Raw genomic sequence first — 18,085 nt, forward strand, 5'->3', positions numbered from 1 at the left:
TTATAGCAGGTCACAAAGACTACAAGAGAAAAGGCTTAGGGTAAACTGAATAAAACATGTCAAAGACGTCTTCATACCAAGAAAAGCACAGACAGCCAATACACAATGTGGTGAAAAATAAAGGGGCTTATTAGAGATTTCAAGCTACTGCATTTAATCTCAACTTTTTATAAGACATATACTTTTTTAAAATGGAAATTTTGCATTTCCATCTGGAATTAATATCAGAAGGAAACATACAGACACAGAACCCCCAAGTATTGTTTTGGGTATTCCAGTTGCCTGCTTTCATAATATTTTCTTGATGTCAGCAAATTCACTGGACCGGTTCACTGGCTCACTGATTTATTAAGCTTATGGAGAGGAAAACCTATTCCTGGGAGTAAAGCAGAGTGGCAACTTTTTATTTGCTCGTAATAGTCTAGGAATGTCAAATCCTAATTTATAATTTCTTAGTCCACAGCCAAGAAATAAAGATGAACAGAGAGTGTGATTGCACTGGCAGGAAGTGGCAGCAGAGGAGGGTAACCTCTTAGGGCCACCAGTGATGGACCAAGAGCCAAGCAGACCTTCCCTTTCTTGCCTCTGGGGTCCCATTCCCCATCCAACCACATGGAAAGAGGTCTACCATCCATCCTCTTCATTTAGAACTTTCATCTGATGTTGGCTGTTCTCCACCTGTCCTACCCTGTGGGAGTGGGATCACAGCCAATGGAATGTTCTGTGAACAGGAGGACACACAGGCTACCTACCTAGTCACCCACTACTCTCTTAGACCCTCTGGTATCAACCTGCTGTGCTCTGCAGTCTGCTGTCCTCTCATGCTCTCTCTGTCTCTCTCCATACTTTCCTTCTCCTCAGTGAGGGCAATTCCAGGTCTAGACAGTGCTGGGGTTTGAGGGTCTAGGCTTCACATTAGCCTTAACTGTTGCCCCTCATCAAAGCCTTATCTAATAGTTAACCTGTATTATATTGTTTCTACACACAGAAAGATTATCAGAGAAAGTTTGGTATATACCGAATACGTACATTTTGCCCAAATCTAGAATGCACTTTCCCAAGACCAGGATTTGGTTTAATTTTGTATCCTCAATCCCTAGCACAGTGCCTGGAACATAGCAGACACTGAATAAATTCATGCTGATTGATATTTGAAAATCTATAGATACATATTAATATAAGTACCATCTGCTCATTGGTGAAAAACTGAAGTATTTTAGATGCCTGTTGGCATATTTAGGGCCAAACTGTTATCAGAGTAGACTGGGACTCCAGATATACCAAGTTTCCCACACCCTTCTGAATGAATTTCATATTTTCGATTTATTGTACTTATCTCAAGTGCAGGTAATTTCACATCTGTGTTGCTAACTATTAAAGCAGGCTGACGTTTTAGTTAACTTTGAAAACCCAAAAAAGATTTTTAACTCTGGTAGCAGATCTCAGGGACTAATTTAGAGACCCAACTTCTGTACAAGGACTTTAACACATACATATCAGAGGTTCACTGAAATTCTGTCACTAGCAATCTAGGCTCTAGGAACTACATCCAGTTGAAATATTTATAAAATGAGGTCCTGTAGATACTTTAGTGGCTAAATCCCCTACGACAGGTTTCAAGGTGGAATAAATTTTGCACAAGAACAGATTCTAGTAAGGTGTGTGTACATGTGTGAGTATGTGTATATGAGTGTGTGCATGTATGGTATGCTCAATTTCCACCTTCTTCAGAGCTTTCTAAGTTCTTGCACTTACTAATGCCATCGCTTTTTCTACTCTCTCTACGTCTTGTATGTGCCTAGTTCTTTATATGTTGTCTCTTCCATTAAAACACATCAAAGATAGGATTTTTCTTTATCTTCAGGACTGGCACATAATAAATGATTATCGACATGAATGATGTGTAGGGGGACACACACACAGGGCAATATGTTCCTAAAGAAAATATATAGAGAACACATGTGGCCAGAAAACATACATGGAAAGCCAACTGATGACAAGACTTGCTGCCCAAGCTGTCTAGTGATGCTTTCATCACCTTATTCCTGTTCTCCACTGGATATGTATAAAATTGCAGCCAGATATCATTCCATTGGACTTTGCTCTTGTGCAGGAATTCAGGTCATTAATATACATAATACAACCTTTGCTCTTTATTTTGCCATGAGGCCCCCACTGTGAGCTAATGACTACCTGTGTTGAAGCATCAGTCCCTTGGCCTCTGGGAAATTTACAGATTAATATTTGTCAGAGTCTAGTCAAGGACACGAGAGCAGGCTTCTTTCTCTATGAAAAAAGACCCAATAATTTATAAAACCAGCAATCTGGTAGGTCAGACTCCATCCTTCTCTCTCCTTTTCCTCATCCTCATTCCCCCAACCAATTATAATGGCCTAAGATCCAAAGTATAGATCCCAAGATCTATGGAGGTAATAGATTAAAATCTCTGCTTCCCCAGTAATCACTCTTCTAGAATTTCTGGGAAGTCTGGGAAGCTTCACAGAAACATCAGGGATGAGAACTTCTCTTTGGAAAAAGAGTTAAGAAGCGAAACTTTTGTTGCTCCCTCCCCACCTTGCTGTGATACCAGATAGTAAAAGGAAGAAGTCGATCTCAAGACAGACTTGGGAACTTAAAACCCACTCTACGTCTGACTCCCTCATAGCCTCAGCCATCTGTAAAGAGCACCTGTCACTAAATCTCACTTGGAATTCTTAAGTTTTGTGCATAAGCTCTCTTTTCCTTCCAAGCACGGAAGCCGATTTACCATGAAATCACTCACTGACCCTAAATGTCCGTAGGATGGGTAGGAGAACTTGCTCGGCTCTTTACATTAAAAAAAAGTAGTAGAAGAGGTGAGTGGAAACAGAACAATTTATACAATAACAACAATATTGTTGTACTTGTAATTATAAAGACAAACTATTTTTTGTAAGCTTTGAAAGACTTGGGAACTCTGATTAATGCAACGACCAACCACAATTCCAATGGGGGCATGATGAAATATGTTGCCTCCTCCTGAGAAGTAAGGAATTTAAAGCTCAGACTAAGACCCTTTCCTCCCCCACCCCCTTTAGACACGGCCAACGTAGGAATCCGTTTTTCTTGACTACATTGTTTATAATAAGGGCTTTATTTTTCTTGCTTTCCCAATGGGGCTGGGAAAGGAAAGTGGGAAGGAGAGAAGACAAATTTTCATTTGAAAATAAAATAAAATTTAACTTAATAAAAAAGAAAAATGCTGCAGAACCAGAAAATAGCACTAATTTCAGACTACATCACAGGACAGGAGTGCTGAGATATGGGTAAATACTGATCACAGTGTATTGGGATAAAAATTCAAATTTTAACTGCATCCTAGGAAAACTCCTTATGATATGGCAATCTATGAAGAGTTTTAGTATTAGCCCTAACTACTGTTCCCAGACCCTGGGGTATATTGATCATTTCTCTCTATCCCTTGTGGAATAAGCATAGTTCAGGGAAATAATACTAGATTTCAGGTATCTGGGTTTGAATCATAGCACATATACTACTGGTTTTTAAATTTAATTTTTAAAATTTAAAAAAATGTTAGTTTTATGCAAGACTTTTTCTCTCTCTGGGCATCAATTTCCTCATCTACTAAATAGACTGAATGACTCCTAAACTCCTTTCAACTCTAAATCTAAGATTCTATAATCATAAGGACAAACCTCATAGGAGGGGGTTGGGAAAATTTAGGAGGAAGTCCTAGGATCTCCTCCAGCTCCTTGAGGGCTTGAGATCCAAATGAAGTCAAGGATCACCAACAGGGTGAGTGCTCTATACAAGGACAAATTGTTCTTGAGAAACATGTAGCTCTAGCTCTCCTCAGGGAATGTCAATGGAAAATTTAGACTTAATTGGTGATACTTCTCAAAAGACTAAGTTCAAAGCTAATATACTATTTCAGGGAACTTTCTGACTGCTACTACTTTTTTTTTAAATGAAAAGGAGAATTGGTCAAATTTTTCCTACTCATTCTACTTCCTACATCTAGGGGTCAAGTGAACATGTAGATGAGTGATTTTATAGTAAATCAGCATCCATGCTAGGAAAACTTACTTAGGTCATAAGCCACAGGATTCTCAGTCCCTTTGAACGAATCTAGCAGTCTGCATAGCCGAGCAGTGGCAACTTAGAGAGGGGTTGTGTTGGCCTTTGGAAAACCTTTGTGTCCATACCTTTTCCTGGGATATTTACTTAAACATACACTGCGTTTTGTTTATAGTGCTTCTCTACGTACAGACCAGTGCTTGCTGATGCAGAAAGCATACATAAAAGATCAATTTGAAAGACATGAAATGTCCATTATCTGCAGTATGAGAATTAGTTAAAACTTTACTTTTTTTTATTTATAGTCAAATGACATTACTTTCTGATTTATACTTCTTAAATTAAAATTCCATCCTTCATTCAGCTGCTAACATGATTTCCCTAATGCACAGGTCCAACCATGTCACTTTCTACTCAGTAAACTCTAGTGGCTGCCTAGCATCTCCAAGGCCAAATACAAACTCCTCTATTTCTTGTTCAAAGCCCCTGCAAACCTCCTCCCACCATTCTCAACTTTTCCCAATCTTTTTCCGCCTTACTCCTTGCTATGCACTTTTCAGTCCATTGATATTGACCTTGCTGCTTCTTGAGTAAGCCACTCTATTGCTTGGCTCAGAGAATTTTCTCTGGCTGGTCCCATGCCTAGAATGGTCTCCCTCCTCATCTCAACTTCTTGGCTTCGCTTACTTCCAAGTCCTAGCTAAAATCCTACCTTCTAAAGGAAGCCTTTCTCAAACCCTCTTAATTGGAATGTCTTGCCCTCTCTCAATTACTTCCTATTTATCCTATATACAGCTTATTTGTATATAGCTGTCTGCATGTTGCCTTCTCCATTAGATTGTGAGTGCCTTGAGGACAAGTACAGTCTTTTGCCTTTCTTCTATCCAGAGCTCTTAGCACAGGGCCTAGACATAGTAAATAGGTGTTTGACAAATGCTTATTGATCAATTAGATAAATAATTTGAATGACAGAAATGTTGTCCAGTCCAAGGAGCCTGTTTGAGTTTTGGAGTTTTTAACTTCCACAGATGTTGTTTATAAATGACCAAAAAGAGAAATAATTACAGTAAGGAAAAAAATAGATATGTTTAAAAGAATTTGGTTTGTACAATCAACCTTTCAAAAGCCTACGGTTAAGGAAATAGCAAGGATAAAAATCTAGCGATTAATCTTTCACATATATATTTCTCTTTCATTTATACATATAAATTCATATATAAAACATATAAACATATATATAAAACATTTTCCCACGATACCAGTTTTCTAGATGTTTTACAACTAACTAACAACTCAAAATGAGAAGCTCAGTGAAGCTTCAGTTTCTACTGAAACACAATGATGAGGATACATCTGTCAACTGGAGTCTTGTACCAAATGGTCTGTATATAACTATTGTTCTTTGGGAATTCTAATATATCAGCTACTTTCTAATGGCACACATTTCACTGAGTTTACACAGCACTAAATTAACTTGTTTTGTGTCTGTATATGTTTCAGCCAGATTATCACAAATATTTTTCATGTCATTAGTCAGGATATCATTACTGATTTTTATTGCTAAAATAAGTAGTTTCTAATTCTAATAATTTTAAATCACTAAGTTTATATATGTCATTTAAAAATTATCCCAAGTATACTTAATAGACTTTTCATTGGTATACACACACACACACACACACACACACACATATATATACACATACATATATACAATCATTTTGGGAAAACACAGTTTGCTGAATAAGCCACTGCATAATTTGCAATACTAAAATGTCTAGATTTAAAGATTGCCCTTATCTTTTCCTATTTTTAGGGTTCAAAAAGGACAGTTTCTTTGATAGAAGACAATGCTATGGTAAGTGATAAATTATATTTTTTTTAAAAATGAAATGTTTTGTGAAAAATACATTGACTATTAATAGCCAACTAAACTTGCTTAATAATAATTAATTTCAATGCATAAAGTACCAAAACCCATTCTTTAGTTATGTTTTCTAAGTTCTAATCAGGATTCTTTTTCCAATCTCATTCACTTTTTTTCTTCGATGGTCATAGTTCATGCACATTCTTTTCACTGATGTGTTTGTCTTTTTTTTCCATTATATTGTTTCATGAAATAGGATTATCTAGTGGATAACAAGACACCTTTGTAGTCAGGAATATCTGAGTTCAAGTCTTGTCTTTGACACATATTCATTGTGTGACCAGAGGCATGAACTTTAATCTTTCAATTTTCTACACAGTTTTCAAAGACCATAAATTACAAATGACATGCTAACCTGCATCAGTAGAGAGGGTTTTCATGTTGGGAGTTTCCTAAGCTGACAAAATCGCAAATTCAGATCTTTCCTCCTCCCTCTACCAGTCAAAATCATTACTGTGTTCCCATAGATTTTTTTATTCTTCATAATTAGTTTAAGCGATACCATTCTGTCTCCTTAAAATACTACAACTTAAGTAAATATCCCCCTCTTATTGGAAATTTAGATTGCTTCTAGATTTTCACAATTCATACCATGCTGCTATAAAAATCTTGGCAAAGATAGCTCTTTTTTTGTTGTTTTTAATAACATTTTCAAGATATTGTTCCAGCAATGAAATTATTGCATAAAAAGTTAGCTAATTTTTGTGACTATTATTATGCACAGTCAGATTGCTCTCCTAAACCAATTGGGAAATTTTCAATCCTGCCCGTTCATACACCCAAGTATACCTTCCCCCTCACAACCCCTGTTTTGATTGCTTTCAATTATTTCTAAAAATTTGAACTTAAGTTTTGTACCTCAAAGCTGCTTATATTTACATTTATTTAAATATTGGGGAGGTTCAGCATTTTAAAAGTGATAAGCAATTTTTATTTTCCCTTTTGAAATTATTTGTTCATATTCTTTGATTCGTATCTATTGTGGGCTAGGAGTTTATAACTTTTTAATAGTGACTATATGAATTCTAAAAAAAAAAAATCACATTTTTATTTGTTGGCTTTAATGAATATTTTTGCCAATCTAGAATTTTCATTTCCTCCAATTTTTTTTTTGTATTTTATGCTTATGTACCACTCTGATGTCTTATCATAGTTCAGAGGTAACCCTGTGTCTCTGAAGATTATACCAATAGACCAAAAGCTTTGACAGATCTACTACTCTGCAAAGACTTCAAATATGGTCCTGGCAATGTCGGTCTTCTCTCAATTGGCCTAGCTGAAGACAGGGAGGTTTATAACTTACTGGGTACTTAGTCATTAACTCTTTCCTCATGCCAACTCATGGAAAAATGAAAACACAAAATGATCCTCTATATCGCTTCCTTTGAATTTTGCAGTGATGGTGGCAGAAGGACGGGAAAAAGGGTCAGAGGATGCCTGGATGACAGACACACAGTGTAAGCTTTCATAGATTGGGCATAGCCTGGATCTCTGGAAGAAGTACTGTGGTATATATAGAACACCTGTAGTGTAGTACCCATGCAGTACGGTCTACCCATAGACCCTCTGAAACATTGGAGTAGTCCACCACATCTATCCTTTCCTAATAATTACTCCTATCTGCTAAATAGTAGCAACAATTAAAAATATTTTCACAATTAACATAATTTATTCAATTTTCTTTCACCTTTTATATTATATGCACTCTAAATGTAAGATTTTTGTTATATTCTTACTCTAAAACTTCAAGAAACTCATTTTGTCTATTAATTTTTTTTAGCTGAAGATGAAGGTAGAACTTTTTATGGTGCTGAGAAAAAAAAACAGTACCTGTACTTATTCCTCAACATCATATGGAGGTGACTCTGGGTTCTCTAAGTCTATGACAGTTAAATGCAATCTCTGGCAGGTTCTATCCTAACAAGCTTTGAGAATGATCCCAGTAACAGACCAAGTCTGTTTGCTGAGGATGAGCAGGGCTGAAGAAGAAGATTTATTGCCATTAGGGCTGGGCTTTCTGGTGACAAACTCTTTGGTAATGGCAACCCTTAAAACAAACAAACAAAAATACACACACACACAAATATGTATTTATATATATATATGTATGTGTGTATATTTGTATATGTGTATATGTACATGTGTATATATGTATATGTGTGTATACATGCATGCATACACACATATATGTGTGTGCATATCTATCTATCTATATAGATATATATATATGTATAGTTCTCTCTGGTTCCCTTCCACTTTGTAGTAAAGATGGCCTAATAATGGCACAGGGTACTAAGAATAAGATCACTTTTAGATGGTGGACAAATTTGAACTTAACTATTAGTCCTCTAAATGTAAGGTTTTTGTATTATCACTAATAAGTGAATAGGCACATGGATGGAGAAGCTGCATCATGTCAGTCTTCATAGTCTTGCTATGAATAAAACCAGGAGAAAGAAGGCAGTTGCAGTTAAATAGAAGACTGGCTCCATATTCCTTAGAGAGGCAAAGAGAAGAGTTGGTTTCATTTTATGACCAAGGGCAACAAGAAATTTTCATAGAATATTTCATTATGTTCTATTTCAGTGCTCATGAACAGTTTTTGCAAAAAACAAATAATGAAAGCAATAATATTTATTTACAATAGTGGTTCTGAAGATGTAGAGAAAGAAACTCCAAATAAATCAGAATACACTGACACTCAATGTCTTTCATGCAAAGGTGGAAATAAGTGAGGATGGTGAGAAATATATCAAAAACCATGGGGTAGAAAGAAGAAGTGAAAGAGTCAAGGGCTTATAGACTACATAGAAGCCTCATGTTTTTATATGATGGTACTTTCTTTGAGGAAAGATAATGGTGAGTGCCATTGGTGAGCACCAAATAACATTACAAAATGAAGTTAATTTTATTTTTACATCTAGAGAAGTCATTCTTGACATGGGATTCATCTCTGAATCGGGTGTTTATGAACAGTCAGATCAATGACTTGTTTGAGAAAGAATCCATATGGGTAGAAAGAAGAATTATGAGAAAAAAGATAATGCAAGTTATAGAATTCATGCTACTTATAATAATTTTATACAGAAACTTAATTATAAGTTACTATGATAAGGAAACCAAAAAAGCCTACAAAGCTGACCTTGGTCAGTACACTCATGACTTGCTTGCCAAGCAGAGAGAAATGATGGCCAAAATGGTCATTGCTTTAGAATATAATTCTTTAGTAAAATCTTATGAAGAAGTATGATTATAAGAAGATTTATCTCATAAAGCAGACATGGGGGAATCACGGGTAAACTGGATTAAATAAAGCCTGAGAAGAGATCCAACAGTCATCCCAAAGCCTTTTCAGGAAGAAATGGAAGGAGAACAATAAACAGAAGAAAAATGAAAAATATCTACAAAATGTTAGGACAAATTATATTTGCCTTAAAGGATAATTGAGTCACCACACTTGGACATCAACGTCCTGGACTGTAGAAAAGTTATTGGAGAGAAGAAATAGAGTAAAAACAGCCAGAGGGAACCTATGCTACAGGTGACAAAGTTGTGACGATATCAAGGAAGAAATTGGTTCACAAAACAAGATAGGGACATACCAAAGACATAAATAAATCTTGGAACTTTTTAGTACCAAAAAAGACAACCTGGGAAATAGCAACAACTACTGACCTTTATGCCTACTTTCTCATCTATTTCAAAACTCTTTAAGAATCATCCACACATGGATAAGTGGAATCCTCACTGAAGGTATTAGTAAGAAGACCCGCTTCTGCAAGTGATATTCTAAAATAAATGACAACTTTACCATCTTTCAATTTAGTGAAAGACATACAGAACACAAGGTCTCACAGTGTGGATCTAAGGTGAATAAAGCTTTTGATTCAGGAGGGAGACATGCCACTTTAAAAGGTCTTGACCCATGAAGGGGTCCCTTATTCATATATCAAGTTTCCTTGAAAGAAAAAAACAACAGAAAGAACTTTCATGAATCAGATCATTAATTCAATGAAGGCGTAAATGAAGGAGGTAGAATCTCATAAAAATTTATTCAACACTGTAATGGAAGAAATCCAGTATAGATCTAGTTGAAAAAGGATTTTCTGTAGAGGTGGAAGTCCTTCATCCTCTGTTTTAGTGGCATGAAACCCTGGAACATAACAATTGGAAAAGATTCAAAAGTATTTAGTTTAACTAAGTGGATGAAGATGTCTTCTTCCCAAATTATGGTAAACAATAAGATGGGCAACCTAAGAGCTCTACATGTAAATCTTGGCCAGACAGTACAAATGAACAAGTCAAATTCAGAATTAAACAGGTGAAAAAGAGCAGTCTCGACTGCCTTCAGGAAATTTCAAAGCTCTTTTTAATGACTCCAAGTTTTTCTTAGACAGAAAGATCCATCGCAGTACCAATATTCTTCAAGTATTTTTTTTTAAATGGTCGTGAAGCATGGAACACAACAGTTTGCAAAGAACTGAAAATTAATATTGCTTACAGGCAACAGAAAAGGCACAGGTGGTGCCTGGTGAGGAAGGTGTAACATGTTATGTTAACATTATAACATCTAACAATGAGGCAATTTGAAGAATTGTTTCCAGGGAAACATACAATAAAAGAGTAGGGCTAATCACATGATGAGAGTAAAGGTTGACAAAGTTTTCTGCTATTAGAATTTTGGTGTTGGGTGAAGACAAAACACTTCCAGAAAATTAGGCAAACTCTCTATGACAAACTCCTGGGAAAACATGAACAAGACCTGTTTATGATAGATGAGGATGGATTCGAAACTGTATCATTGGGAGAAACATCCAGATCTACAGGACCACAGTCCATTTGGGAAGGTTTGAGTGTTGGGGGCCAATCTTGATCCAGTGGTTTAGGTTCAGGTCTAGAATGAAATTCAACTCTTGTGAACTTACAGTTGACAGAAGGAGCACAGAATGTACATTCAGTAAGAATATTGTATTGATTCAGTCGAGCACTGCTTCTCTGCCTTCTCATTTGTTATGGTGAATGTCTTCTCCTAAACTGATCGACCAGGAAGTCACATCAATGGTATAAGCTTTAGTTTCTTGGACCAATTAAGTCTGAAGAACAGTTTCATTATCTTTAAGGAAAATTAGTCTCAACTATATAGGTGGAGTTGCTGATTATATGACATTAAGTGTTCTGAATGAATTCTAGATCTTAATCAAAGGGTTTTTTTTGTATCTATTGATTTAAGTAATATACGCTGTTTTTTGTTTCTATGTCTTATGAAAATGATAATTATTCTAATGTAGAATCAGCTTTGCAGGACTTATATAAACCCTTCTTGGTCAGGATGAATAATTGTCTTAGACATACTGATATATATATATTAAAGTGATAAATTAGGACCTCTAACGGGAAAAATGTACCTCTGAGTTCAAGCTATTTAAAAATGAGATTTGGTCAGTTTCTACTACTAATTTCAATTCCATCATTTGGTGGCATCTCTTCAAATAATTAATTATATGGAAACCCAGAGTTTTCACGAAGGAGGGGAAGAGTAAACCTCTATGTATAAGACTTACTTATCCAAGGAAAATTAATCAAAAAATCTTCAATTTTTCATAGCTGACTGGAGATGGGTGTGGGATGTTGTTAGGCTCCAAATCTGTTTATATTTGAACGATGGGATATCAATTCCCTCGGTTGTGGAGGTGATGTTACAGCTCCCTCAAAGATGGCTTCCTAGGTTCCCCTTTTTCGGGGAAAAATCCCATGCCTGGTATTTATGAAGCAATGTTCCCTCCTTTTAGGGATTTCAGGAGAATGATCAAGGCAGGGGAGAGGGTCCAGTTTATGGCAAGTCTTATGGGACAATTTGGACCAAAATAGACACTTAAGTAGACATTTATTATGAGAAGAACAGAAGAGACATTCTTGACTGGTTTCATGGGTAATGGTGAAAGATATCAAGAAGAAATAAACACTTTCTGGATACTATCAATTGATATGGCCTTGAATTTTCCAAGGGAATTCTGTATCTCAAATTGATTGGCTAGTTTCAAAAGAATAACATTTTATTGTCCTTTCAAAAAAAAAAAGGATAAAAAGCCTGATGGAGGAATTTTGAATTTATCCCACTGGATTATGTACAGGAATGCTAACTCATATTCTGTAGGGGAAAGAAAAAATAATCTTCCAATACACAAAGATCCCAATAGGAAAAAATGTGTCACTTACTCAAATGGCTCCATATAAATATGTGTAGGCATGTATATATTCTATAGCAAGTGATTTAGATCCTCTAGAAGGAAGAGGGCACATGCAGCTATGAAATTCTAAGAAATAAAGATATCCAAAGAGGTATTTCTCCGATACAATTTCTTAAAACACTTTTGTATAATTTCTTATTTCTCATGTGTTGTGAACTGTTTATGCCTGTCATAAACCATTCCAATTTTCTTTCGGTCATCTTTAACTTTGGTCATTTGGAGACTATGTTGGTATATGACTCTTTGTCATAGAATATTGCAGGAGGAACACTGGCATTGGTTAATCAGTAAGCATTTATTAAATACCTACTATGTGCTGGAATGTGTGTAGGTGCTGTGAATATGAAAATAAAAGCTAGACAATTCATTGCCTTCAACAAGAATGTAATTTTCTGGGGAGTGATGCAATATATTCACAGATAAGTAAATAGATGACACTAATAAGTAAGTGATTTTCTGGAGGGCATTAACAGCTAATAGAATCTGCAAAGGTCTTTTAAAAGAACTGTTACTTGGGTTGAGCTTTGAAGTGAGATGGAGGTTTGAGAGGTAAGAGGTTAGAACAGATGACAAACAAGGCATGGGATGAACCTGTATAAAGGTAGGATGAGGAAGGGTTTGAGAAGTATTTAATAATTGGTGAAGGGATGAAGCAAGAGTTAATTCCTCTGGCTTTCTTAATGCTCATCGATTTGAAATCTATATCTGACTTAGAATGAACATAAAACACTGAATAATTCAAAAGCAGTTTATTGTATTAGAAGAATTAGAAATCTTATGTAGCCTGGAATGATTTTTCTTTATTTGTTGCCTCTCAATTCGGAGGTGGCTAAAAGTTCTGAGACTCTCCACCAGAAATGAGTTTACCTCTACTTTCCTGTAAGAGAGAAGACAAAGGATGTACAATAGTCCTAAGGTTGCAAAAGACCACTCTTTGTCAAGGAGTTGCATAACAGGACAAGACTTACTATTCGTTTTGTTGACTTTCTATTTTCTTTTTCATTTAGACATCCTGGGGACAGATAGTAGTGCCCAAGATGCCCAGGGACTTTACAGATAGAGACAGACACCATGATCAGGATCAGTCAGAAGCAAATGAGGGTTGCTGGGTACCATGACTCTCTTTCCAGCTTTCCCTTTATAGTTTGTGATTTTGAAATTAATTAGGAATTTAATTAATTAGGAAATTAATATTAATATGTCTTCTCCATTCCTTTTCAGGAGCTGCAAATATGTGTAGTTGAGATAATACTTTCAACATCCATTCATCTGGGAAGGATTGGGAAAAGGTATCGGTGGTGACCATCTCTGTCCAGAAGTGTTTGGCCTATGTATGTTTATTCTATGTAGAATAAACTAGAGTATCTGCATCTTTGAGTCACTTTTGGAAAGTCACTTGAGAGGCCCTAAAGGGTGAAGGCTCTAGGCAGGTTTCATATTTTAATATTTCAACCAATATTCCATGTAATTTCTTATACTAGATTGATCCCAGAAGCCAGGGGAGATGGCTGCACAGGTGAGGTGCCATGTTGAGGGTGTGGAAACCTGCCAACATTCTTAGGCTATGAAATAGTCTTAGGTGTTTGTGGGCTTTGAATATCATCCAATGACAGACTCAGATACTTTAATTTGAGCTACTTTAAACTCCTTGGTTGGATAATTAACCCGAAGACCATTGGCTTTCTGCAGTAGATAAGGGGGTAGTACTGAGCCACAGTGTAAAACTTGTACAGTGCAAAGTAACATGTCAGTAGCAGTGCATATGAATTGTAATTAAACTATCAGGTCCAAAGATACTGCATCTAGTCCCAATACTGCATCTAGCCACGGACCTGATACCACAGGATATCTCCATATTCCAAACACCCAACAGAAAGCAATATCTTCTGGAGAGAAATGGTTCCTCAAAGCACAAAGTCTTTCAACAAAACAGATTAATAACAGTCATCTTTCTGTGCTTCTATACATAAGAATATGACCACACACTTAAAAATGGTACCTTCTTCACTTAACATCTAGTAGCATAAGAATAAAATACAGTGAGGGGCAGCTAGGTGTCACAATGGATAGAGTGCTGAGCCTAGAGTCAGGAAGACTCTTCCTCAGGTCAAAATTGGCCTCAGACAAGCTGTGTAACCCTGAGCAAGTCACTTAACCCTGTTTGCCTCAGTTTGCTTATCTGTAAAATGAACTAGAGAATGAACTAGAGATGCAAGTCACTTTGGTATCTTTGCCAAGAAAACCTTAAATACAATAACAAAGAGCTGGACATGACTGAAAAAAAATTCAATAACAAAACATAAGTTCAAAAACAGGAACATTCCTGTTTTCCCTTGACTTAGGGAGCAAACTACATAGCTTCAAATGCAAATTTTCTTTGTCACGTATTTCACTCATTTATCATGAACATACATAGATAAAATACAAAGAAATGAAAAACCTTAGAGATCATGATATTTTTAAAAGCAGTTTGTCTCCAATGATCACGTTGGCATTTTTTTGTCAGTTGCCATAAATCAATCACGATTCTAAAAGGAAATGAATATTTAAAATAAAGAAAAATCTAATGGAACTAAGTTAAAACTGAAATTTCCCAACAAAGAAAAAGTATAATAATTAACAAATTCTTTATGATTTTTACATGATTAAAAAAAAATCCCAGGGCAATATTTCAGTAAAGAAGAAAGCTTTACCAAAACAAACAACTTTAGAATATGGTTATCTTTTGGTGTGTTTACTGGAAAACAAAGAAAACAAATCATACAAACCCTGATCTAATACTTCTTCCTCTTCACGTTTTGGCTGCAGTAGTAAAGGAGAATGGTCTTTATTCTCTGTCCCTGTAAAGTATTAAAGAATATGAAGATAACCTTGTAAAATATATATACATACCTATTATAAAACATTATCATGTATATTTAATATATATAACACCCTACAAAAGAAAACATTATCTCGTGATATATGGGTTTCAAAAACACCAGCAACGAGTGTGTGTGTGTGTGTGTGTGTGTGTGTATACTTGTGTGTGTGTGTGTGTGTGTGTATATGCCTTGTAGTTCATTAATTCACACTAAAGTCTCAGAGATTACAATGAATTGCCAGATTATATCATTCCTTCATTTTTTTCAGTCATTCACTCAGCAACTAGAACAGTTAGCCTCTTATCTATATCTACACTGCAAAATTTATATACACATTCATTCATTCAATTTTTGTAAAGTGTATTTTTATTTTTTCCAATTACACATAAAGATGATTTCTAAACATTCATTTTTAAAAAGGTTTTGAGTTTCAAATTTTTTTCTCCCTCCTTCTCTCCCATCCTCCCTCCGCAAGATGGCAAACAATGTGATACAGGTAATACATGCATTCATTCATTTTTACATGTACAATTTACTTGGAGTAGTTTACATGCATCACAGCATTATATACATTTATAGAATGTATACTTTATATGGTTCTGCTCAGGAACTAAGTATCTGGCCTAAGAGCTAACTCCTTTCAATAAATCTTGCTTGACAAAAGAAAGATAAAAATGTGCTTGGTATTTAGGAATTAAGCAAGTAGAAATGTCAAGATCTCAATACACTTAAACTGTAACAGATTAAAGTACTGAGTTTGCAAATAAGGAAGTAGTGAGAGCTTGGAAATGGAAGATTTCCAAGGGACATGAAGAGGAGACTTGGTCATAAGTATCATGTAAATTGAGAATTTTTCCTTGTCTAAATATTGCCATTAATTGACAAATTAGGGTATATTTGAAGAAAATAGTATCATTTTGTCTGTCAAAACTTTGCTGATTTATGAGATAAAGGCAAAAATAGGAAACACTGATGAGATAGTCAAAAGCTCAGAGAGGTTCAAATTCAATGGGATTAATCTAAAAGTATCACAGAAGGAGAAAACACATGAAAGGTTACATGGCATACTAGATAAGGATATGATCTTGTAGTCAAAAGAACCTGGGTTCAAGTTCTGTCTGGCATTTACTAGGTGAGTAGGAAAAGGCCCTTAACCCAGGCAACTTTCTAAGGCTGTAAGTTATAGATGTACTTGAATGGAAGGAGTTTATACAGAATGAGTTTCCTTAAATGATAAAATGACTGGTAAGGAAATCCTCTAAAAATAAATAATCACCATGAAGATAGTATAATACTGCATTTAGCTTCAAAGTAAATTTTACCTTTGTGATGTCCATGCATCATTACCATATCAGATTTGACTGATATGGGAATATTAGCCTCTGGTGGTATGGTTTTGAACATTGCTGGATCTATATTCTGTGTACAGGTCATAAAAGAGACTGCATGCTTTGCTTCCATGTAATACATAATATATAAATTGCACATTTCATCACTGGATGTGCCTCTGTTGGGGGAAAAAAGAAAGATGGACAGAAGGAGGGAGAAATGGAGGGTGGAGAATATGAATTAGTAGGTATATCAAATCAGCTGTTCACATAAATTTTATTCTTAATGCAAGAAACATGAATCAAGAAAAATCTGTCAGCACTGCATTAAGGGTAATAATGTACTAATAATATTTTATAGCTTACATTAAAAACATATCACAGCTTTACTCTCAAAAGTTTATATATAATGACTTAATCATGAAGAATGATACTTTGCAATTTACGCCATGGATAATGCTGAGATATCACAGGTATGACACACCAAGTTGTTAAGCCACTGACTTTACTGTCCTCCATTTCTCTATTCTTCCCGGTTCTTCTATTTGATATAAAATCACAGAAACAGAAGCAAATGTCTTAAGTTAATCTGTTTCAGAACTTCTCAACACAGATACCAAATCCAACTAATAATTCGTTAAAATAATTTTAAAAATTTTATCCTAGGGTCTATCACCTTGTACACTCTCCTAGCTCTCTACTTAAATCTTGGTCAGGTTCATTAGAATGTATATAGAATTACGATCCTAAATACACTCAAGAATTTTTCTTGATATTTGACCAGGCAACACAATCAAATGTTTCTACAATACAGAAAATGGAATCAGTTGTAGGAGCAATGAATTTGGCATCGAGTCCTCAGTATGAATCTTGGCTGTGAAACAAGTAGTTATACAACCTTGAGTAAGCCATTTAATTAGCTCATCTAATCATTTTTCCTAATCTGTGAAATGAGGTGGTTGAACTAAATGCCTGTGATAGTCTCTTGCAGCTCTCAAATCCTGTGATCCCATGGCAGCATGTGTGACATGAAATATTTTTAGCAATAATCTATCTCATGGATTTATGCCCAAATGGGCTATTCTATTCAGCCAGTGTTCAACAGAAATTAAAATAAATTTTTTCTTAGGGTGGGAGGTGTGGCAAACACACTATAATTTGGGACTTTAGAAATGGCCAATTATTTCCTGGACAGAGGAGCTTCCTCCAACCATAATATAATTTATTACTAGGTAATACAATCACACTAAGTCTTTGAGATAATTCAATATTTGAATTCTTCATAGAAGTTTTACATATTAAAATAAAAAAGAATATTTTAAAATTCATGTTCATAACTTTCCATCAAGCCTACACTTTAAAAAAAGGTTTGGGAATTCACTGCTTATTACTTGGAAAAATATCAATGCTGACTTTTCCATCGGTGTTATGCAGCATATTCATTATAGCAAGAATAATGACATCAGCCATGGAAGCGGAAAAAAACAGTCCCAACCACCAATAACTGTCCCAAAAGGGGATTTAGTTTCTTTAGGCTAATTTGGGGTCCCTTTGAGATTCACAGAAAATGAATTCCTGCCGCAGAAAGTTCTGTAAACACATTAAAACAAAAGCAATTCCATTTCTCACTATTTGAATCTG

General features: G+C 35.4%; 1 protein-coding gene across 8 annotated transcripts in view; it reads right to left on the reverse strand.

Moving 5' to 3' along the window:
• The window catches only part of PAM (peptidylglycine alpha-amidating monooxygenase), a 384,053-nt gene that overhangs the window by 66,392 nt on the left and 299,576 nt on the right, over window positions 1–18,085 (reverse strand). For all 8 annotated transcript variants that reach the window (XM_072597316.1, XM_072597321.1, XM_072597320.1 and 5 more), the window contains 2 exons: window positions 16,439–16,623; window positions 15,021–15,092 (listed from right to left, as the gene is read on the reverse strand). In XM_072597316.1, the coding sequence (XP_072453417.1) occupies window positions 15,021–15,092; window positions 16,439–16,623 (257 nt within the window). The remainder of the gene's footprint in view (window positions 1–15,020; window positions 15,093–16,438; window positions 16,624–18,085) is intronic.

Source organism: Notamacropus eugenii, chromosome 3 (genome assembly GCF_028372415.1).
Source record: "Notamacropus eugenii isolate mMacEug1 chromosome 3, mMacEug1.pri_v2, whole genome shotgun sequence".
NCBI classification, from domain to species: Eukaryota; Metazoa; Chordata; class Mammalia; order Diprotodontia; family Macropodidae; genus Notamacropus; species Notamacropus eugenii.